Below are 23,195 nucleotides of genomic sequence, written 5' to 3'. Positions count from 1 at the left end.
AAAAAAAAAACCAAAAACAACCAGCAGCAGAACCACCACGAGGCTAAACAAGTGCGCATAGAAGGAGCAGCAAAGAAGCCTCCGGAAGGAAGGAAGCGGGGGGGGGGGGACTCTACACAGCTCGCGGGGAGCATTTTCCCCCCTTCTCCACGGTCTCTGCCGGGCGTTAAAATACATCCAAACCTCTTGATGAAAGATTGGGTTTAATTCGAGAACCTAAACAACAGAGCAAGCCTGTTTTGCTGTGCTGTGAACTCTCCGGAAGAGGGGAAGGGAGGGGGAGCAGGGGGAGGGTACTGTCTTTAAAAAAAAATGGGGGGGGAGAGGGGAGGGAATCAAAAACACAGTGATGGGACGGGAGAGGAGGTGCGATCCAAGATCATCCACCAAGATCATCCACCGCAGGTCTTTCTCGCTAGGGAGGCCAAAGAACAAGGAAGTTTGGGGGGGGGAGGAACCAAATCGAGACTCCGTACGAGAAGAGAAAGCAGGAAACGCACGTTTTGCATGGGGTCTTCTTCCTCCCCCCCTGCCCCCCCTTGTAGGTATATATCTCTTTTTCTTCTTCTTCTTCTTTTTTGCTGAACGGTCATTGGATTTACTGCTGTGCCCTCCCCCCCCTCTGGCAAAACCGGCGGGGCAGTACAATACGGGGTGGTGTTTGGGGGGGGTGTGTGTGGGGTGGAAGGGAGGGCCAGAGGGGACAGGTCACGACTCCTCGTTGCCGGAATCATCGTCGTCGTAACAATCGGCGTCTTCCTCCTCCTCCTCCTCGTCCTCGTCGTCAATGTCGTCGTCGTACAGGTCGTCATAAAGCAAGTCGGAGCTGCTGTCGTTGGAAGGCACTTTAGTTTTGATGCAGTACTCGGCCAGCGTGGTGGGCACCTTCACACCGTCCTTCTCCGCTTCCGCCTTGGTGGCCTGCACTTGTTTCCTGCAAGGGAGGGGGGCAAGGGGAAGTTAGGGGAGGTCAGCCTCCTCACCCGCCCACACCCCCCCCGATGCCCATCCCCTCCGCCTTTGACATGCTGTACCCAAATCTCCCTTGCAAGCCATCACTCCATCTTGGGTCCCAGCAAATGAGCAACAGCCACAGTGCTTAGACTTATATGCTGCTTTTTAGGGCCTTTAACAGCCCCTCTCTAAGCGGTTGACAGAGTCAGCATCTTGCCCCCAGCAATCTAGATCCTCATTTTACCGACTTTGCAAGGATAGAAGGCGGAGTCAACCCTGAGCTGCTCAGAATCGAACTGCTGGCAGTCGGCAGAATTAAAATACTGCATTCTAACCTCGGTGCCACCAGGACACACTCTCTCTCTCATCTTTCTTTCTTTCTATCTATCTATCTATCTATCTATCTATCTATCTATCTATCTATCTATCTATCTATCTATCTATCTATCTATCTATCTATCTATCTACCTACCTACCTACCTACCTACATCTATCTATCTACCCTATTTACCCTATCTACCTAACTACCATCTACCTACCTACCTACCTATGATCTATCATCTATCATTACTCTCTCTCTCTCTAATCATTTATCTATCTATAACAATAGTAATAGCACTTAGGCTTATATACCATTTCACAGTGATTTACAGCCCTCTCTAAGCGGTTCAGAGTCCGCATCTGGCCCCCAACAGTCTGGGTCCTCCTTTTACCAACCTTGGAAGGTTAGAAGTCTGAGTCAACTCCCTAAGCTGGTCAGGATCGAACTCCTGGCAGTTGGCAGAATCCTCCAAGCCATGCTTTGGTCCAACTGACCAAATGCTGAAGGGAGCTGGACCTTAGTGGCTGTGCCTGGCAGCCTATAGTGCCCCATTGCCTCTGAGCTTGTTGGTTTTCCTGCAGACGTTTCATGACCCAAAGTAAGTAACATCAACGGTAGAAGCCCCCCGCCCTTCTAGCACTGGTGATGTTAGCCACTTGGGTCACGAAACGTCTGCAAGGAAACCACTAAGCTCAGAGAGCACCCAAGGACCCGTCAGATCAAAAGGGCTCCCCTTCTCCACCAGCTGCTGCCTTCTTGGGCTTACCGGATGATTTCCGCATATTCTTTGTCTTTCCCTTTGCTGTCTCTCCATTTCCTGAACATAACGGAGGCGTCCACATTTGCCGGAGAGAATGTGTTGGGCTCATTAAGCAAGGAGATTACACTCAGCAGGATAGTCCTGGAGGAAGCGAGAGGAGCAGAAGCTGAAGTCAGAGCCCACATAGCAGAAGAACAGAGTTGGAAGGGACCTTGAAGGCCATCTAGTCCAACCCCCTGCTCGAGCAGGAGATTCTATACCATTCTAGACAAATGGTTGTCCAATCCCTTCTTAAAAACCTCCAGTGATGGAGAACCCACAACTTCTGAAGGCAAACCGTTGCACTGGTTAATTGTTCTCTCTGTCAGGAAATTTCTCCTTAGTTCCAGGTTGCTTCTCTCCTTGATTAGTTTCCATCCGTTGCTTCTTGTCCCGCCTTCAGGTGCTTTGGAGAATAGCTTGACTCCCTCTTCTTTGGGGCAGCCCCTGAGATATTGGAATACTGCTATCATGTCCCCCCTTGTCCTTCTCTTCATTAAACTAGACGTAACCAATTCCACCAACCGTTCCTTATATGTTTTAGCCTCCAGTCCCCTAATCATCTTGGTTGCTCTTCTCTGTACTCTTTCTAGAGTCTGAGCAACTTTTTTACATCGTGGTGACCAAAACTGGATGCCGTATTCCAAGTGTGGCCTTACCAAGGCATTGTAAAGTGGTATTAACACTTGACGTGATCTTGATTCTATCCCTCTGCTAATGCAGCCCAGCATTGTGTTGGCCTTTTTGGCAGCTGCAGCACACGGCTGGCTCATATTTAAGGGATTGTCCAGTGGGACTCCGAGGTCCCTCTCACAGTTACTACTATTGAGCAAGGTACCCCCTATACTATACCTGTACATTTGGTTTTTCTTGCCTAAACGCAGAACCTTAATTTTCCTCACCACTAAACTGCATTTTGTTGGATAAGAGGGGCATTTGTCCTCCATCCAAGACTGTGCAGTTGCATTTTCGGCTTGGGGGGGGGGAGCAGGGCCCCCATTTTTTCTTGGTTTTCCTAGATCTGTCCTGAAGGTAGAAGTCCTGGGAAGATGGGCATTTATCTTGCTAGCCAAGCTGTCTTCTGGTGGGAAGAATCCTTGAAAAGGGTCATATTGGGGGGGGGCTTCATTATTCTCCCCCTCAGTTTATTATTTTTCTTAATAGTCCTCAACTTATAACAATTCATTTAGTGACCGAAGTTACACCGACACTGAAAAAAGTGACTTATGACCATTTTTCACGCTTACGGCCGTGGCAGCGTCCCTGTGGTCATGTGATCAAAACTCAGATGCTTGGCAACTGATTCATATTTATGACGGTTTCAATGTCCTGGGGTCATGTGATCCCTTTTTGAAACCTTTTAACAAACTCAACAGAGGAACCAGATTCATTTAATAACCTGGTTACTAACTTATCAAACACAGCGATTCACTGAGCAGCTATGGCAAGCAAGGTCATAAAGCGGGGCAAAGCTCCCTTAACAAAATGTTTCACTTATCAACAGAAATTTTGGGCTCAACTGTGGTGGCGGGGTGAGGATTACCTGCCATTCAGCCTGCTGAAATACGCTTTTTTTCCAAGGGGAAAAATTACGTCCAAATGGAATCTTAACTGTCAATTTTGCAAAATGGCGTTTCACGGTTGAAGTTTTTAGAATCCTATCCAGAAGGGCCGCAGCGCTCAGGCTGTTGTGCAGCGTGCCAACCCAGTTTAGCCGAGAACGGCAAAATGAATTAGTTGTAATGCTTTGCAGCTTTTTCTCTCTTTTTCAGCAAATACCCTCTATCTTACCTCAGTGAGCCTGGCGTCTCTGAGGCGGCAGGGCCAAGGTCAGCGATGGCGAACCTTTCAGAGACCGAGTGCCGAAAAACCGCCCCGCTCCCCGCCCGCAGGGCCACCCACCACCTCCATGGCCCGTCGCAGATTGCCCAAGCGGCCCTGCAGCACCGTGGCAGCCACGCCCTCTGCCCACACCCCGTAGCATCATTTGTGCGCGACGGGGCGCAAAGGCGGAGTCTTGTCCCCGCTGCCTGGCTGCCATGTCCTTGGCTACGCTGCTCCATCCGGACTGCACCTGGGGGCGACTCTCCTCCGGGGGGGGGGGGCTGCTGGTGAGGAGGGGCCACGGGGGGAGGTGGGGCTGGTGTGATGGTGCATGTGTGCCCACAGAGAGGGCTCTGAATGCCGCCTCTGGCACGCGTGCTCTAGGTTCCCCACCCCTGGCCAAGGTGAACTTCAATGGTGATTTGGATTAATTTTTTTGAATGGCAGGTTAGGGGCTGTAAACACGGGGGTGAGGTGGAGGGGGGGCCTCCCTGGACCCTAGAAGTAGTTCTCGCCTTACAACAGTTCATCCAGGGACCGTCCCAAGTTACAACGGCACTGGGAAAAAGCGACGTAGGACCATTTTCTACACTTACAACCCTCGCAAGCATCCCCACGGTCGTGTGATCCAACTTTGGGTGCTTGGCAACCGACTCACGTTTATGACGGTTGCAGTGTCCCGGGGTGGTGTGATCCCCTTTTGCGACCGTCTGACCAGCAAAGTCAATGAGGTAAGTTAGATTCGCTTAACGACCGCGTGACTATCTGTTTAACGTGTGCGGTGATTCACTTAATAACCGTGGCAAGACGGGTTGTACACTGGGGCAAAATTCACTGAACGACCATCTCCCTTAGCAAATTGTGGGCTCCATTGTGGTCGTAAGTCGAGGACTACCTGTACTCTTGGTTGCGTAGGAAGAAATCCTCCATCTCGGAGGGCCTTACCTGACATTCTGGGTTGGGTTCCACCGTTCCGATGGCAATTCTCCACTTTGAGGATCATCTACAGGTGGGTGAAGAATTGAAATACATACATCCCCATTCTACGAAAGGAAAAATGAGTGGGGTGGGGGGGTATGAAGAGAGACAACTAAGTTAAACTATGCAGCAAACAGACCGCTCATAAACATCCACCCCCAGCTCTGCCTATTTCCTAAAGATCAAGTGTAAACTTCTTTCACTTCAAGCAAGGCACACAGATTGCTATACAATCAGATAAGACAGTGGTTCTCAACCTGTGGGTTGGGACCCCATTTGGGGTCGAACAACCATTTCATGGGGGTCGCCAAACAAGGCTGTCCGCCATTTTCTCCCCTTTTCTTTGGCCACGCCCCTGGCACCCGGTGATGTATAAGTGGTTGGGGGTCATCACAACATGGGGAACTGTATTATGGGGTCGCGGCATTAGAAAGGTTGAGAACCACTGAGATAAGATAAGATAACCTTTATTGTCATTTTTTTTACTGTGGGCACAGTGGCACACATCAAAAACTAAATTTAGTTGCCCGCTCTCAAAGTGAAACACATACATGACACAACACCTAAACATACTATGTACAACATATATATATAGACCCACATCCCTACATATACGTAGCAAATAAATATTAAATACTGTCCATCTTGAATATATAACGGAAGGAGGAAACTCACACACACACACACTCACACACACACATACACACACACAAACTCAGTAGCTAAGAGCTGTAAATCCCAACACATCTGGGGCTTACAGTACCTTACAGAACTCAAATGTGGCTTTTCAGTCGCAGTGAGAATGGAGCTGGATGGGACCTTGGAGGTCTTCTAGTCCAACAACTTGTGGAGGCAAGTCACTCTACTGGTTAATTGTCCTCATAGTTAGGAAGTTTCTCCTTAATTCCAGGTTGTTCTCTTTGTAGCTCTATCCTCTATGGAGGCTTCTCTACCTTTACGTAACACTTATTCTCTTTCTTCGGCCCCAGCGTTATTAACACACTAACCCTAGGTTTAATTTACTTCATTTACGCCAATTAATTCCACCAGGGGGAGCCAGAGCTCTCACTGAGAAGCCCCAGCTGCCAGCCCTGACTTAGAACTGGATCTCCTCCACAAGCAGATTCCCCCAGATCCAAGGTAAACATCTCCCACTTCCTTTGGCCAACAGATTAGAAAGAGAGCCCTCTGCTATTATCCATGGGGGAGAAGCCGCTGGCTCGCTGGCTGGCAGTCTGGATTCTGGGTTTTGCTTTGAAGTTTGCCAGCCTGCAGCAGAATTTAAAGGATATACCTCCGATTCTGCAGAACCAATCCCATTTTAACTCTCAACACCTGATCCCAGGGATCTATTCTTTCTTTCTTTCTTTCTTTCTTTCTTTCTTTCTTTCTTTCTTTCTTTCTTTCTTTCTTTCTTTCTTTCCTTCTTTCTTCCTTCCTTCCTTCCTTCCTTCCTTCTTCTTTCTCTCCCTCCCTCCCTTCCTTCCTTTCCTCCCTCCCTCCCTCCCTCCCTCTCTGTCTTTCTTTCTTTTGGTGCTAAAGCTATAGGAGAGTTTCAAAAAAGGACGGAGGCTCTTCTCCAAAGCATCAGAAGGCAGGACAAGAAACAATGGAGGGAAACTAATCAAGGAGAGAAGCAACCTGGAATTAAGGAGAAACTTCCTGACAGGGAGGACAAGTAATCAGTGGAAAAGCTTCTCTCCAGAGGTTGTGGGTGCTCCAACACTGGAGTTTTTAAGAAGAGCCTGGACAACCACCTCTGAGATGGTATAGGTTCTCCTGCTTGAGCAGGGGGTTGGACTAGAAGACCTCCAAGGTCCCTTCCAGATTCTATTCTATTCTATTCTAGCCTATCCTATCCTATTCTTATTCTATTCTATTCTATTCTATTCTATTCTATTCTATTCTATTCTATTCTATTCTATTCCATTCCATTTTTTCTTTTCTATTCCATTCCATTCCAATTTCTATTCCATTGCATTCCATATTCTATTCTATTCCATTCCATATTCCATATTCTATTCTATTCCATTCCATATTCTATTCCATATTCTATTCTATTCCATTCCAATTTCTATTCCATTCCATTCCATATTCTATTCTATTCTATTCCATTCCATATTCTATTCTGTTCTTTTCCATTCCAATTTCTGTTCTATTCCATTCCATATTCTATTCCATTCCATATTCTATTCTATTCTATTCCATTCCAATTTCCATTCCATTCCATTCCATTCCATATTCTATTCTATTCCATTCCATATTCTATTCTATTCCATTTCATATTCTGTTCTATTCTATTCCATTCCAATTTCTATTCCATTCCATTCCATATTCCATTCCATTCCATTCATTCCATTCCATTCCACTCCACTCTATTCCATATTCTATTCTATTCTATTCTATTCTATTCTATTCTATTCTATTCTATTCTATTCTATTCTATTCTATTCTATTCTATTCCATTCCACTCCATTCCACTCCACTCCACTCCACTCCATTCTATTCGTTCCTGTTCCTCCTATTCCTGGGCCACAGCTCCATATCCCCCTGCTAGGATGAGAGTTTTCTGCTAAGAAGAAGATCGCAGAAGCTGCTCCTTGGGCTGCAAAAGGCCCTTTCTGGATTTCTCCTTTCCACACTTCTGAAGGAAGGCTGTGGAAATCCAGAGAGAGCCCTGCCAAAAGAGACTCCATTCTCACTTGCTCTCCACTCATCCCCTTTTCAGGGAAGAAGGAGAGGAGCCAAGAGCTGGGAGTCGCAAAGGGACAAACCTGCCCTGGAGTTCCAGCTTTGCAAAGAACGTTGGTGCTGCAAGGTTTTTTTTTTAAATGGCACCCACGCCAGGTGCTCAGTCAACCTACCTCATAAATGTTCGGATGCCACATTTTGGTCAGAAATCTGAAGGTAGGTGGTGAATATGGGTAATCCATAGGAAATTTAATATGAGCCTGAAAGAGAGGAACAGGGAGCATTTATTAAGCGGAAATAGAAGAGATTATCTGTAGCTCAAGGTTGGATTGTGGGGGTGCTTGGTGCTCTCTGAGCTAGGCTGTTTCCTTGCAGACGTTTCAGGACCCGACTAGGTAACATCATCCATGCTAGAAGGGAGTGGAGTTTGTGGGGAGGAGGAAAAGGAGGAGGAGGACTGTGGGGTCCTGGGTGCTCTCTGAGCTTGGCTGTTTTCTTGCAGACGTTTCATGACCCAACTAGGTAATATCATCAGTGCTAGAAGGGAGTGGAGTTTATGGGGAGTAGTAGTAGTAGTAGTAGTAGTAGTAGTAGTGTGGGGTCCTTGGTGCTCTGAGCTGGGCTGTTTTCTTGCAGACGTTTCACGACCCGACTGGATAACATCATCCATGCTAGAAGGGAATGGGGCTTGCGGAGAGGAGGAAGACATGGGATCCTTGTGACTTGGTTTTCTTGTAGACATTTCATTATCCAACTAGATAACATATGTGGTAGAAGGGAGTGAGGTTTGTGGAGAGGAAGAGGAGGAGGATTGTGGGGTCCCTGGTGCTTCCTAAACTTGGTTGTTTCGTTGCAGATGTTTTACGGCCCTATTAGGTAACATCAACACTAAGATTAATACCACGCTATCAATCAAGCAGTAAACAATATCCCAATCAAGCAACTACCAACTCAGACAAACAAGCTAACGGTCAACAACAGCCTAATCAAGGCACCACCAAGAAGGAAGCAACACTCCCAACAACAGTGACAGGGCAAACCACTAGTATATAAACAGAGAGCAAACCCCACACTCCCTTCTAGCCCTGATATTGTTACCTAGTTGGGTCATGAAACGTCTGCAAGAAAGCAACCAAGCTCAGAGGAGGCACACCAAAGACTCCATTTATTAAACACCACTCTACAACTGAACAGATGGGTTTGCCTTTTCCGGCTTCGGAGTCAACACCAGGCTACGTTTCCACAATATACTTGACCTGCTCAGGAATTCAACCTTTTCTCTGGGTTTGCACAATCCACCGACTTGTGTAAATCAAACAGCCTGGATGCCCACGAGAGCTAAGCCACAGAAGTCTCTCTGAAGCCCCCTTACATTGTGTAAACGCAACTGTTGGTTTTGAACAAAAGGATTCAGCAGAGAATTTTAGCGACCTTTCATGGGCTCCTAAAAATCAGTAGAAAAATACTTTTTGGGAAAAGAATACAACACTTGTTAGCTTCAGGGATCCTCAACCTTGGCGACCTTAAAGACTTGCGGACTTCAACTCCCAGCTTGGTAGATCAGGGGTCCTCAACCGTGGCAACTTTAAGACTTGGGACTTCAACTCCCAGAATTCCTCCGCCAGCAAAGCTGGCGGAGGAATTCTGGGAGTTGAAGTCCCCAAGTCTTAAAGTCACCGAAGTTGAGGACTCCTGTTGTAGATCACCCTGGAGGGGTCAAGACAGATATGGGTGGAAAAGATGGATTACAAATTTGTTGAACTTCAGGCCTGAACGGGTAGCGTATAAATATTTTAAGCAAGCAAACAGCTGAACTTGATCAAAAGATTGGACATCTGGTGAGATGGAACATGCATGAAAATACTGTATTTATTCCGAAGGAAGACACGTTTTTCCATTCCCCTAATCGACTACAGTTATTCAAGTTGAGCAACTGACTTACGACCACAACTGAGTCCGGAATTTGTCGCGGAGTGAGAAATTTGTCAAGGGAGTTTGGCCCCGCTTTACGACTTTTCTCGCCGCGCCTGTTAAACGAATCGCTGCAGTTGTTAAATGAGTCACAACGGTTGTGGAGTGAATCCGGCTTCCCCGTTGACTTTGCTTGTCCGAAGGACGCAAAAAAAGGGGATCGCCAGATCGTGTCATAAATACCGTATATGCCGGCGTATTAGGCGACCCGGCGTATAAGACGACCCCCGAGTTCGACGCCGGGTCGCAAGACGATCGACGCCGAGTCGCATATAAGACGACTTTCTAGGCATGCGACTCGGCGTCGATCATCTTATACGCCGGAAATGACGTCATTTCCGGCGTATAAGATGACTTTCTAGGCATGCGACTCGGTGTCGATCATCTTATACGCCGGAAATGACGTCATTTCCGGCGTATAAAATGATCGACACTGAGTCGCATGCCTAGAACGTCATCTTATACGCCGGAAATAATAAATAAATAAATAAACGTTATGACTCGGCGTATAAGACGACCCCCGAGTTCGGAGGCTGTTTCATCGCTCTCAAAAGTCGTCTTATACGCCGGAATATACGGTATGTGTCGGTTGCCAAGCCTGTGAATTTTGTGGCGACGGTCGTATGTGTGAAAAACGGTCATAAGTCCGGTGTTGGTCATTACCTTTAAAGCCCTATATGGCTCAGGGCCAGGCTATTTGCGAGACCGCCTACTACCTCATAGTTCCCTACGTCCGGTTAGATCCCACAGGCTGGGCCTCCTTCGGGCCCCGTCGGCCAAGCAGTGCCATTTGGCGGGGCCGCGGAGGAGGGCCTTCTCTGTGATGGTGCCCACGCTTTGGAACCAGCTCCCCCCAGAGATTAGGACCGCTCCCACCCTGTTGGTCTTCCGTAAGCTACTTAAGACCTGGCTTTTCCGGCAGGCCTGGGGTTTATAAAACCTGACCCCTGGATGACTGTCTTTGCATTGTTTGTTTTGTTATGTTTTATATGTTTTTTATTGTTAGCCGCCCAGAGTCCTTCGAGAGTGGGGCGGCTTATAAATTTTAAAAATAAAATAAATAAATAAGTCACTTTTTTTTCAAGTGCCGTGGTAGCTTCAGTCACTAAACGAACGGTTGTAATTCGAGGACCACCTGTAGTAAATATCTTGATTTTAATCATGGAGAGAAGTCATTAGGGGCTCCGGACCGAGTTCAGCAACATGCTGACCTCACATGGAAGGCACAGAAACCCCGGGCACCGTCCCCGACAGTGTTCTGCGAGAAATCTGGTTGCAAGGCCTCTTGGGAAAGATGCTCTTGCCATCAAAAGGAAATTTATTTATTTATTTATGAGACTTATATACCGCTTTAAGTGCAAGCACTCTCTAAGCGGTGTAGACCAGTAAGCAATGTATATATATATATTTACATTGCCCCCAACAATCTAGGTCCTCATTTTACCTACCCCGGAAGGATGGAAGGCTGAGTCAACCTTGAGCCGGTGAGATTTGAACCGCTGACCTGCTGAACACAGTCAGCTAAAGTGGCCTTACTGTGTTTCTTCCCCCCCCCCAAAAAATAAGACCCAGCTGGAAAACAAGCCCTAGCACGATTTTTTTCAGGATGCTCGTAATGGAAGCCCCGCTCCAAAAATAAGCTCCCAGTTAAGATCGTCAGCCAGACGGATGCATTTAGTACCGTATTTTTCTGAAATTAAGACCTAACCGGAAAGTAAGCCCTAATGTGTCTTTTGGAGCAAAAATTAATATAGATAAGATAACCTTTATTGTCGTTTTTTTTACTGTGGGCACAACGGCACACATCAAAAATGAAATTTAGTTGCCCAGTCTCAAAGTGAAACACATACATGACACACACCTAAACATACTATGTACAACATATGAATAAACCCGCACCCCTACCTATACATAACAAATAAATATTAATCACTGTTCATCTTGAATATATAAAGGAAGGAGGAAGCTTGAGAGTTCACAAGGTTAATGCTGTATGGAATGAAACTGTGGCTGAATCTGGATGTTCTGCTATGGATACCACGAAGCCCCTCCTCCCAGAAGGTAACAAGGAGAACAGGTCGTGAAGAGGATGTGTAGTGTCCCAGATAATCTTGCGGGCCCTGCTCAAGCAGCGCTTCTGTGTTATGTCCTGGATGGGAGGGAGGGAACTGCCAATGATCTTTTCAGCCGTCCTCACCACTCTCTGCACCACTTTTCTGTCTGAAGCAGCGATGCTTCCAAACCAGACTGTGATGCCGTATGACAGGATGCTCTCGATCGTCCCCCTGTAGAAAGTGGTCAGGACAGGGGAAGGAAGATGTGCTTTTCTCATGCGGCGCAGAAAATGCAGGTGCTGCTGTGCCCGCTTCACCAGTGTCTCGCTGTTGAGTGACCAAGCCAGCCTACTCATTAGCTGCACACCGAAGAATTTGATGCTGGTAACCATCTCCACAGGTGAATCATTAATGCACAGAGAAGTGTGGCTGTGCCTGCCTTTTCTGAAATCGACAATGATCTCTTTGGTTTTTCCGGTATTTAAAACTAGGCTTAGTTCCCTACACCAGTCCACCAACCCTTCAACCTCCTTGCGGTAAGCTTCCACCTTGCCATCCTGAATAAGGCCCACTCCTGTTGTGTCATCTGCAAACTTCATAATATGGTTTTATTTTCAGGGAAACACGGTATGTCGCTGTTCTCTAGCTCAGAGGTCCCAACCTTTTGGGCACCAGGGACCGGTTCCGTGGAGAGAGGTTTTTCCGCGGACCGGAGGGTGTGTGGTTTTGTGTGCTGCTGGAATCCTGCGGATGAGGCTTTGCTTGTTTGTGCGGATAGGTTGCTGGCATGCCTCGGCCCGGTACTAGTTCACGGACCGGGTTTGGGGACTCCTGCTCTAGCTGAAATCCCAAATGATGACGTTTGGCCTCTGGCGAGGCAGATAACAACATGTGGCCCCCAGAAGACAGCAGATCTTTCTCAAGGTCAAGAAATATGCATAAATATATATTATATAAATTCCCTTCTCGCCCTTATTGTGGGTGGTCTGTATCTTCCTTGGGAGTTTGAGGGTGCAGGTCGCCCTCGAATCACGGCCACAACGGAGCCCCAAATTGCTAAGTGAGACATTTGTTAAGTCAATGTCGTCCCATTTTACAACCTGTCTTGCCACCGTTGTTAAGCGAATCACTGCATTTGATAAGTTGGCGACGCGGGGGTTGAGCGTGTCTGGCTTCCCCACTGACTTTGCTGGTCGGAAGGTCGCAAAAGGGGCTCACCTGACCCCGGGACACTGCAACCGTCGTAAATGCGAGTCGGTTCCCAAGCATCTTAATTTTGATCATGTGACCGCAATGGTCGTAAGTGTGAAAAAATGGTCATAAGTCGCTTTTTTTAGGGCCGTTGTAACTTTGAATGGTCCCTAAACAATCTGTTAAGTTGGGGACTACTTGATTGGCGGGCACCTGTGTCTGCCTCTCTTGATCCAGAAATCCCACAGGATCTTGGCTTGCTGATTCTCCAGAACCCATTTGTAGGGTCTCCCATCTATATACTTAAGACAATTGGCTTGAAACTCAACATTAAGAAAACCAAGATCATGGCATCCAGCCCTCTCAATTCCTGGCAAATAGATGGGGAAGAAATGGAGGTAGTGACAGATTTTATTTTCCTGGGCTCCAAGATGACCGCAGATGGGGACTGCAACCAAGAAATTAGAAGATGCTTGCTCCTGGGAAGGAAAGCTATAGAAAATCTAGAGAGCATACTAAAAAGCAGAGACATCACCCTGCCAACAAAAGTGCGTATAGTCAAGGCCATGGTTTTCCCACTTGCAATGTATGGCTGTGAAAGTTGGAGCATAAGAAAGGCTGAGCGCAAAAGAATGGAGGCCTTTGAACTCTGGTGCTGGAGAAGACTCCTGCAAGTCCCCTGGACTGCAAGGCGATCAAACCGGTCGGTCCTAGAGGAGATCAACCCTGACTGCTCTTTAGAAGGCCAGATCCTGAAGTTGAAACTCAAGTCCTTTGGCCACCTAATGAGAAGGAAGGACTCACTGGAGAAGAACCTAATGCTGGAAAAGATGGAGGGCAAGAGAAAAAGGGGACGACAGAGAAGGAGGTGGCTGGATGGAGTCACTGAAGCAGGAGGCGTGAGCTTAAATGGACTCCAGAAGATGGTAGAGGACAGGAAGGCCTGGAGGAACATTGTCCATGGGGTCGCGATGGGTCGGACATGACTTTGCAACTAACAACACACAAACACACACACACATCCCCCCCTTTATCCAGTACTTGCAACACTTAAACCAGACTACGTTCAAAGGCTTTGACAGAGAGCTGTGACATGTCTAATCCCCCTGAATTCACAGCTAATCATCCTCTGCTGTTTCAACTGGCATAAAATCCATCCATTTGGGATTTTCCTTCTATTCATTAGGGGGAAATTCCCCATTAATGAGAAAAGGATATTCCTCAATTGCTTCCATGGCAACCGCTCAAAGCTGAGCTTTTTTTTTTTTTTCTGCTTCAGTTCCAAGAAATGCACCAGGAATTTTCTCAAGCACAGAAGCCTCTTTCTTCCAGCTTAAAAAAACACAAGGGGTCCTCGGCTAACAAGCCAGTTCATTTAGTGACGGCTCAAAGCTACAACGGCACTGGGAAAAAAAGTCGCTTGTGGCCGTTTTTCACACTTACGACCGATGGTCATGGGATCAAAATTCAGACCCTTGGCGAACAATTTATATTTATGACGAGTGCAGTGTCCTGGGGTTATAGGGTCCCTTCTTTTTTTTTTTAAACAAGTTTTATTGTTTTTTTCATTTTACAGACAAGTGCTTAAGAAACAACGTGGTGGCAGGGCAATCAATTGTCCACACAACAGTCATACTCATAAAGTTCAGATTAAATCATTAAAAAACCCCTCTCTTTTCCCTCTAATAACATATTATATTCAAATTGATGTATTTCAATACAACTAGATCGATCATAACAATCCTCATTAACCTTTCATCTAAATAGATCCACAAATCCAGATCCTGTATGAAGCTTACTATTCCAATTACTATATTGCACATTTCTAATCTAAGTACATAGTCAACACTTTGGGAGTCTCCCCTTTACCTTTTTCCTTAACATATTCAATAAACATTTATTGATATCATTTCTTCTTTTTCCTTATTCCTCTTCCATTACAATGTGACTATCAGATCTTAATATATATAAAGAAAAATATATTAGTTCATATCAGAAAAGAAAAAGAACAAAGAACAAAAAACAAAAACAAAACAGAAGAAAGAAAAAAAACCTTTCTATTTCTATTATACTTTATAATCTAACCATCAATCTTAGGGTCCCTTCTTGTGAACGTTTGACAAGCAAAGTCCATGGGGAAGCCAGATGTGCTGAACATCTGTGGCAAGTAAACTGGTAAAATGAGGCAAAATTTCACTTAACAAACTTTTAACTTAGCAACGTAACTTTTGGGCTCAAATGTGGTGGTCGTTAATTTGAGGACCGCCTAGACTTGGATCGATACAAGGATTGAACCCAACGGACCGAAACCAAGTTTTTCAAAAGAAAAAAGGTCCAACTTTTCTAAATGGTTGGAAGGAAGCCACCACGCTGCCCCTCAGACACGTTGCCCGACACCGCACAATGAATATGAGGGACACTGCAAAATTAAGATTACATTCTAAAGCAGGTTTTGCTACAGTCCCAGCATACAGTTAAATGATGTTTAATTTAAATATCAACGCAAAATTAAAGCTGGGAAAATTCATGAGGTTATTGATGGTCCAAAAGATGGAATGTTAAAATAAATAAGACATCTAAAATTATTGATCAATGTAAGAAAGCTATTAAGTAGCTGATGGATAGAATGAGAAGCATACTAATTTAAACAAGAGACAGCATAAAGTTAAATGACTTGATGAAAAAAGGCCAGGACCATAGACAGAATCCATTCCTGGTTAAAAAAAATCAAAACAAAAATAAATCCACCCTTTACTTTTGGAGAAGGTTTTTTGTCAAAATCCTATTGAGAACAAGCTCAAGTCATTCCTTAAAGAATAGCATTTTTTATATTCAGCCAATTCACGTTTGACACCATAGAGAGGAACTACGATCCACTCGCACGGAGCCCTTTTACTGTATTTCTATACAGCATAACAGAGTTGGAAGGGATCTTGGAGGTCTTCTAGTCCAACCCCTTGCTCAGGCAGGAAACCCTTATACCATTTCAGCCAAATGGCTGTCTAATCTCTTCTTAAAATCCTCCAGTGTTGGAGCACCCACAACTTCTGGAGGAGGCAAGGTGTTCCACTGATTAATTGTTCTAAGTGTTCTACACATCTTCAGATACAATTCCACTCACTATTAGAAAGCTTAGATGGAAGGGGAGTCTTTATCAGGGACCCACAAATTACATTTCAGTAGGGTAAGAGCGCCCCAAAGAGCAGGTGGCCACACAGACCACCTCCAACACTGAAAGTTTTTAAGAAGAAACTGGACAGCCATTTGTCCGAAATGGTATAGAGTTACCTGCCTGAGCAAGGGGTTGGACTTGATGACCTCCAAGGTCCCTTCCAACTTTATAAATAAATAAAAAAGACCTCCTGCTTGAGCAGGGGGCTGGACTAGAAGACCTCCAAGGTCCCTTCCAGCTCTGTTCTTAATTGAATTGAAGTGTCTTCATAATTAACCACTGGAGTAGTGGTTCTCAACTTGTGGGTTGGGACCCCATTTGGGGTCGAACGACCATTTCACGGGGGTCGCCAAACAACGCAGTCCGCCATTTTTTCCCCCTTTTCCTTAGCTGTGCTATTCCCTTTCTTGAATAGAGCCTAATTCTATTGGCTTTCAAAAGCCAATAGGAATTGTCCAGGCTGTCTCTGCCCTGCTGAGCCCGCCAAAAGTCCCATTCTGCAAACGGTGCTGCACCAGTTGAGTAGTCCTCGACTTACGACCGGTTGAACAGTCCTCGGCTTACGACCGGTTGGGGGGTCACGGCATTAAAAAGGTTGAGAACCACTGCACTGGAGGGTCCTCTGCAACTCCTGGCATGCTTAAGAGGGGTCACTGGTGATCGGAGAGATTGACTTGAGGTTCTGTGGTTCAACCTACAACTTTTCGCTTAGCGACCAATTGCAACGGCAATGAAAAAAATCAACTTAGGACCGTTTGTACACTTACGATCTTTGCAGCATCCCTGTGGTCACTGTACCTTCAGATTATGTACAGTGTCCCCCGATTCAGACATTAAGGAGAAGTGGGAGTTTCTCTGTATGGCGTGAAATCTCCCAGAATTCCCCAGCCAGCCACACTGACTCCTGCAACATCACTGTTCCCCATTACTTCCAGCACCAATTGAAAATGGAGTGTCTGTAGCGTATCAGAGGCACGCAGGGTTAAAAATCTTGATAACAGCCACCACTGACTTCCTATAGTTGTTAAATAGCATCAGAGATAAAGTGTGTTCCTGCTACAAGACAGATTAACAGTCACCAATACAAATTTACGAGACCATCCCATTAAAAAAAATTGGTCTCCCTACAACAGTGTCTCCAACTCATAGGAACTGTTCAGGAGAATAGCATTTTACTGTTTTATGATTGTTTTATACTTGGTTTTACTGTGAAATGGATAGCCATATAAATCTTTGAAAAAAGAAAGAAAGAAAGAAGAAAAAAGAAAGAAGGAAGGAAAGAAAGAAAGAGGAAGAAGGAAGAAAGGAGGAAGGAAGAAAAAAGAAAGGAAGAAAGAAGAAAAAAGGAGAAAGAAAAAACAAAGAAAAAAGGAAGAAAAAAGGAAGGAAGAAAGAAACGAAGGAGGAAGGAAGAAAGAAAAAAGAAAGGAAGAAGGAAAAAGGAAGGAGAAAGAAAAAACAAAGAAAGAAGAAAAAAGGAAGGAAGGAAGCAAGAAAAAAAAAGAAGAAAATGGTATCAAAAGTCACAGAGAAATCAAACAGGATCAACTCATAAAGATCATACATGAAGATACCTAAGATTCTCTCCTAAAACCAAAACCCAGACAAGAAAATTGTCAAAATAATCAGCACCCACCACAAATGCCAGCAATTGCAAAGATATCAACAGACATCTTTCTTATATTTACAGTTAAGGGAACTGGGTATGTCTAACCTAGCGAAGAGAAGGATTAGGCGCAGTGTTTCTCAACCTTGACAATTTTAAGGCATGTGGACTTCAACTCCCAGAATTCCACAGCCAGCAATGCTGGCTGTGGAATTCTGGGAGTTGAAGTCCACATGCCTTAAAATTGTCAAGGTTGAGAAACACTGGATTAGGGTGACATGCGAGCTGACTTCCAGTACTTAAGGGGCTGCCACAAAGAAGGGGGGGGGTCATCCTATTCTCCAAGGCACCTGAAGGCAGGACAAGACGCAACAGATGGAAACTAACCAAGGAGAGAAGCAACCTAGAACTGAGGAGAAACTTCCTAACAGTGAGAACAATTAACCAGCGGAACAACTTGCCTCCAGAAGTTGTGGGTGCTCCATCACTGGAGTTTTTAAAGAAGAAATTGGGCAATGATTTGTCCAGGATGGGATGACAATTTAGTTTCAACTTGGTCAACTTATTTTCCAAAGCCTCAAAAGGCAAGACTAGAAACAATGGATGGAAACTAATCAAGGACAGAAGCAACCTAAGGAGAAACTTCCTAACAGTGAGGACAATTAACCAGTGGAACGACTTGCCTTCAGAAGCTGTGGGTGCTTCCATCACTGGAGACTTTCAAGAAGAGACCTGGCAGCCACTTGTCTGAAATGGTATAGACCAGGGATAGGCAACCTTGGCTCTTTTATGACTCGTGGACTTCAACTCCCAGAATTCCTGAGCCAGCCATGCTGAGGGGAAAGAGAGAGGTTTCCAAGCTGAGCCATGCTGGCTCAGGAATTCTGGGAGTTGAAGTCCACGAGTCATAAAAGAGCCAAGGTTGCCTACCCCTGGTCTAGACTGTTCTCTCAGAACTTGGAGTGAGAGAGATGGAGCCCCTTGGATGTGTTCATTATTTTGGTTTTCTATCCCAGACTGTGCCAACATCTCATCTTGGTTTTGATTTGTAATTTTTTAACATTATTTAGGGATTGAAGTATTGGTTAGAAGCAGGCAGTAGCCAAACTGAATTAAATATATAAATAAATTCTAAGTCCTGTTCAAAGCGGCGAGCCTCCTAGACCAGGGGTAGGCAACCTTGACTCTTTTATGACTTGTGGACTTCAACTCCCAGAATTCCTGAGCCTGCTATGCTGAGGAGAAATGGAGAGGTTTCCATGCTGAAGCAGGCTGGCTCAGGGATTCTGGGAGTTGAAGTCCATGAGCCATAAAAGAGCCAAGATTGCCTACCCCTGGTATAGGGTTTCCTGCCTGAGCAGGGGGTTGGACTAGAAGACCTCCCAGGTCCCTTCCACCTCTATGATTCCTCAGATTTCAAGAACTAAGAAAATCCCATAGAATTAAGGACTCCTCCTTTTTCACTGAGGAAGGGCTAATTTGCAAGTTCCCCATCAGACAGAGGCCTCGTACCAGTCATGGTCCCTCTTTTGCCCGTGCAGGCCCTGTATTGTCCCCATTCTGTTGGGCTGGCTAAGAGCAGGACAAACAGGAAGTCTCAGCAGAAACTCTAGAATTGCTTCCCTGCCTGCTGAAATGGGGCAGGCCGATCACAGATCGCAAACCTCTGAAATCCGGTGCAAGACACATGCGTGTTTGCCTCTCCGGGAAGGTGGGAAGTCAAAGAGGACCAACTGGGGATCTGGGAATACCTTGACAGCTCACCTGGCTTTTTTCCTCGGAGTAAGACAGGGGACTTTGGCTCCAGGTTTACGAGGTGCTCCAAACATGCCTGGAACCAAAATAAAGGCAAGTCTTCCTCTAAAGCAGGGATCTCCAACCTTGGCCCCTTTAAGACACGTGGGCTTCAATTCCCAGAATTCCCCAGCCAGCTATGGAACCAAAACAAACGCTGTGCTACGCTGAGCAATTCTGGGAGTCAAATTCCACAAGTCTTAAAGGGGCCAAGGTTGGAGACCCCGGCTTTAGAGGAAGGCCCGCATTGGTTTGGATTCCATGGCTGGCTGGGGAATTCTGGGAGTTGAAGTCCACACCTCTTAAAGGTTGGACAGCCCGGCTCTAAAGCTTGAAACGCCCCTGGCCTGCAGCTCCAGGGCTGGATGAAAGGGTTGGCTTCCGGAGGCTATTGGAGCATTGCACTAGGAATGTCTTGTAAAAGCAGAGCCCCTGCCAAATTTGTCGGAGTGTTAGTTGAGTTGGCTAGGAACACAAACACAAGGCACGAACAGGCTTCAAGACGCAATCTCCGCCCAGTTAATTCCCTTCCAGAACAAACCCGACTGCCCTATTTGGACGGTTTCTGAAGAGCAAGCGAGAAAGCCCGCTGGGCTCCTTCGTCCGTTTCAAAGCACTTCGGAGATCCACTCCTCTTTGGAGAACGGTGCCAAATTTACTCAGATTAGAGAGGGAGAGAGCGAAAGAGAACTACAGGCAGTCCTCAACTTACAACCAAAATTGATCCCCTGTTGCTAAGCAAGACAAAAAAAAAATAGAGAGAAGGGTGGGAGGGGAGGGAAAGAGAGAGAGGGGGAGAGGGAGGGAGGGAGAGAAAGAGAGAGAAAAATATGGCGGTCCTCAACTTACAACCAAAATTTAGCCCCCATTGCTAAGCATGGCGGTCGTTAAGTGAGTTTTCCCCCATTTTACGACCTTTCTTGCCACACAGTTAAGTGAATCACTGCAGTCGTGAAGTAGGAAATGTGGCTGTTAAGTGAATCTCTGCAGTTGTTAAATTAGAAACACGGCCATTAAGTGGAATCTGGTTTCCCCATTGACTTTCCTTCGCAGAAGGGGAATTGCCCAGGACCCTGTAACCGTCGTAAATAGAAGACAGGAAAGGGCGACCGTCAGAAAAACATGCCGGTTGCCAGGCATCTGAGTTTTGATTACGTGACCACAGGGAGGCTGCACCGGTCATAGGTGTGAAAAACGGTCCCACATCACTCTTTTCAGGGCCCTTGTAACTTTGAACCAGGGGTAGGCAACCTTGGCTCTTTTATGACTCGTGGACTTCAACTCCCAGAATTCCTGAGGCAGCCATGCTGAGGGGAAAGGGAGAGGTTTCCAAGCTGAGCCAGGCTGGCTCAGGAATTCTGGGGGTTGAAGTCCACAAGTCATAAAGCGGCCTAGGCCTAGTCCACGGGTAGGCAGCCTTGGCTCTTTTATGACTCGTGGACTTCAACTCCCAGAATTCCTGAGCCAGCCATGCTGAGGTGAAAGGGAGAGGTTTCCAAGCTGAGCCAGGCTGGCTCAGGAATTCTGGGAGTTGAAGTCCACCAGTCATAAAAGAGCCAAGGTTGCCTACCCCTGGTATAAGGTCTCCTGTTCTAAATGGTGAGCCTCCTAGGCCAGGGGTAGGCAACCTTGGCTCTGTTATGACTCGTGGACTTCAACTCCCAGAATTCAAAATGGACAGCCATTTGTCCGAAAGGGTGTAGGGTTTCCTGCCTGAGCAGGGGGTTGGACTAGATGCCCTCCAAGGTCCCTTCCAACTTTATTATTATTATTAAGATGCTTAAACTGGTGATCAAACAAAGGCAACATACTTAACCACACACTAAGCCACGCAAGGACGCCTTTCTACAAAAGTAACCTGGTTAGAACGTTAGGCAGCTGCTGTTTGTTAGATCTTTGCCTGCTCTGGTGTGCTATCTGAACACACCGTGTGGCAGACTGTGAAACTATGGAGCACAGCACCGCAACTCGGCGCAGCTTCACAAACAGCTGAGGCAAACTCATAAAGCATCTGTGGCTTGCCGCCATGACAACTGCAGCAGCGTCAGGGAAGAGACTGACAGACCAGCATTCAACCTGGATAAGACAGGCCTTGGGTCTTCTGGGTCACCTCAGATAACCTTCTGCTGCTAATATATATATATCAATCAAAGCAGGGATCACCGTTCTTGAAACAAACCAAACGCCAGAATTGACTCCTTGGGGAAGAAACGCAAAAATCCTTTTCCAACCGTAAATCAGCAATAAATAATCCAATCAGAAGCTGGAATCAGACTAAGGTACAGCCTCCCACCGGAAGTTAGGACTGCAGGAAGAACAATTGCAACCAGCCTGCCTTCCACAGAAAACCTGCAGATAACGCTGGTCCAAAGGAGGGCTGAGATACAGGTGGTCCTCGACTTACAACAATTCATTTAGTGACCGTTCAGTTACGACGACACTGAAACAAATGAATTATGACCATTTTTCACACAACTGTTGCGGCATCCCCATGGTCACGTGATCAAAATTCAGATGTCTTGGCAACCGACTCACGTTTATGACGGTCGCAATGTGGTCACGTGATCCCCTTTTGCGACTTTCTGACAAGCAAAGTTAAAGGGGGAAGCCAGCTGCACTTAAGAACCGTGTTGTTAATTTAAAAATTACAGTGATTCAGTGAATTAGGTGTTTAGCAGAGTGATGGCACGGGGAAAAACTGTGGCAAGAAGTCATAAAACGGGGGGCGGGGGCAAAGCTCACTTAACAAAATGTCTCACTTAGCAGCAGAAATGTTGGGCTCAATTGCGGTCATAAGTCAAGGACTGCCTGTATCTGCAGACCCCTCATATCCTGGACATGAACCGTTTCAACTTCCCTCTCAGGATGCTGCTACAGGGCACTGCATGCCAAAACAACTAGTCACAGGGACGGTTCTCTCCCCGTGCCATCACTCTGCTAAACACCTAATTCTCGCAATGCTGTCTTACGTCTAAGCATATTTACCCCTGTTGTATGGCTGTAAATATTACCATTATTGTTATTATCTTCTTTACTGCCCCCTCTTATTGATATTATGATGATGAAGAAGAAGAATATTCTGTTGCTTTGCATGTACACTAAGAGCTTCTGCACCGAAGACAAATTCCTTCTGAGTCTAATCAGGCAAATAAAGTATTCAATTCATTCATTCATTTATTCATTCATTCCAGAATAGAACAGAGGTCTTCTAATCCAACCCTCTGCTCAAGCAAGAAACCCTATAACATTTCAAAAAAGTGGCTGTGCAATCTCTTCTTAAAAATGTCCAGTGATGGAGCACCTATAACTTCTGGTGGCAAGCTGTTCCACTGATTAATTGTTCCCACTGTCAGGAAGTTTCTCCTTAATTCTAGGTTGGTTCTCTCTCTGATTAGTTTCCATCCATTTTTTTCTTGACTTGCCTTCTGGTGCTTTGGAAAATAATTTGACCCCTCCTCTTCTTTGTGGCAGCCCCTCAAATACTGGAATTCTGCCATCACGCCAGCCCTAGTCCTTCTTTTCTCTAGACTGGCCATTCCCAATTCCTGCAACCGTTCTGCAAGATAATATAACCTGGTATTGTCATTTTTTAATGTGAACGCACGGCACACATTAAAAATGAAATTCTGATCCCCACTCTCAAAAGTGTGTGTGTCATCATCATCATCAATGATCCACCACCGCCGGATGAAGGTCTCTCGTGCTTATTTCCAATCCCATTCTTTTGCCAATTGGGCCAGTCATACTTGTTGATGTCGTTGATCCGTCTTGCTTCAGGTCTCTTTCGTGGACAATTTTGATCGAGTGGGATCCGTTCTAGGACTGCCTTGGTCCACCTG

At 46.0% G+C, this 23,195-nt stretch overlaps 1 protein-coding gene across 1 annotated transcript in view; it reads right to left on the bottom strand.

Annotated features, from left to right (window-relative positions):
* UBE2R2 (ubiquitin conjugating enzyme E2 R2) overlaps window positions 1–23,195 on the bottom strand; it is a 66,536-nt gene continuing 43,341 nt past the window's right edge. The window contains exons 2-5 of the mRNA XM_039349539.1: window positions 7,742–7,828; window positions 4,845–4,942; window positions 2,043–2,177; window positions 1–934 (exon numbers count right to left, since the gene is read on the bottom strand). Coding sequence (XP_039205473.1) covers window positions 709–934; window positions 2,043–2,177; window positions 4,845–4,942; window positions 7,742–7,828 — 546 coding nt within the window. The 3' untranslated portion in view covers window positions 1–708. The remainder of the gene's footprint in view (window positions 935–2,042; window positions 2,178–4,844; window positions 4,943–7,741; window positions 7,829–23,195) is intronic.

Source organism: Crotalus tigris, unplaced genomic scaffold, assembly GCF_016545835.1.
Source record: "Crotalus tigris isolate CLP2741 ecotype Arizona unplaced genomic scaffold, ASM1654583v1 scf7180000018292.409768, whole genome shotgun sequence".
Taxonomy (NCBI): domain Eukaryota; kingdom Metazoa; phylum Chordata; class Lepidosauria; order Squamata; family Viperidae; genus Crotalus; species Crotalus tigris.
Note: the sequence above shows the minus strand (reverse complement) of the source record. Positions and strands in the feature narration are given on the sequence as shown.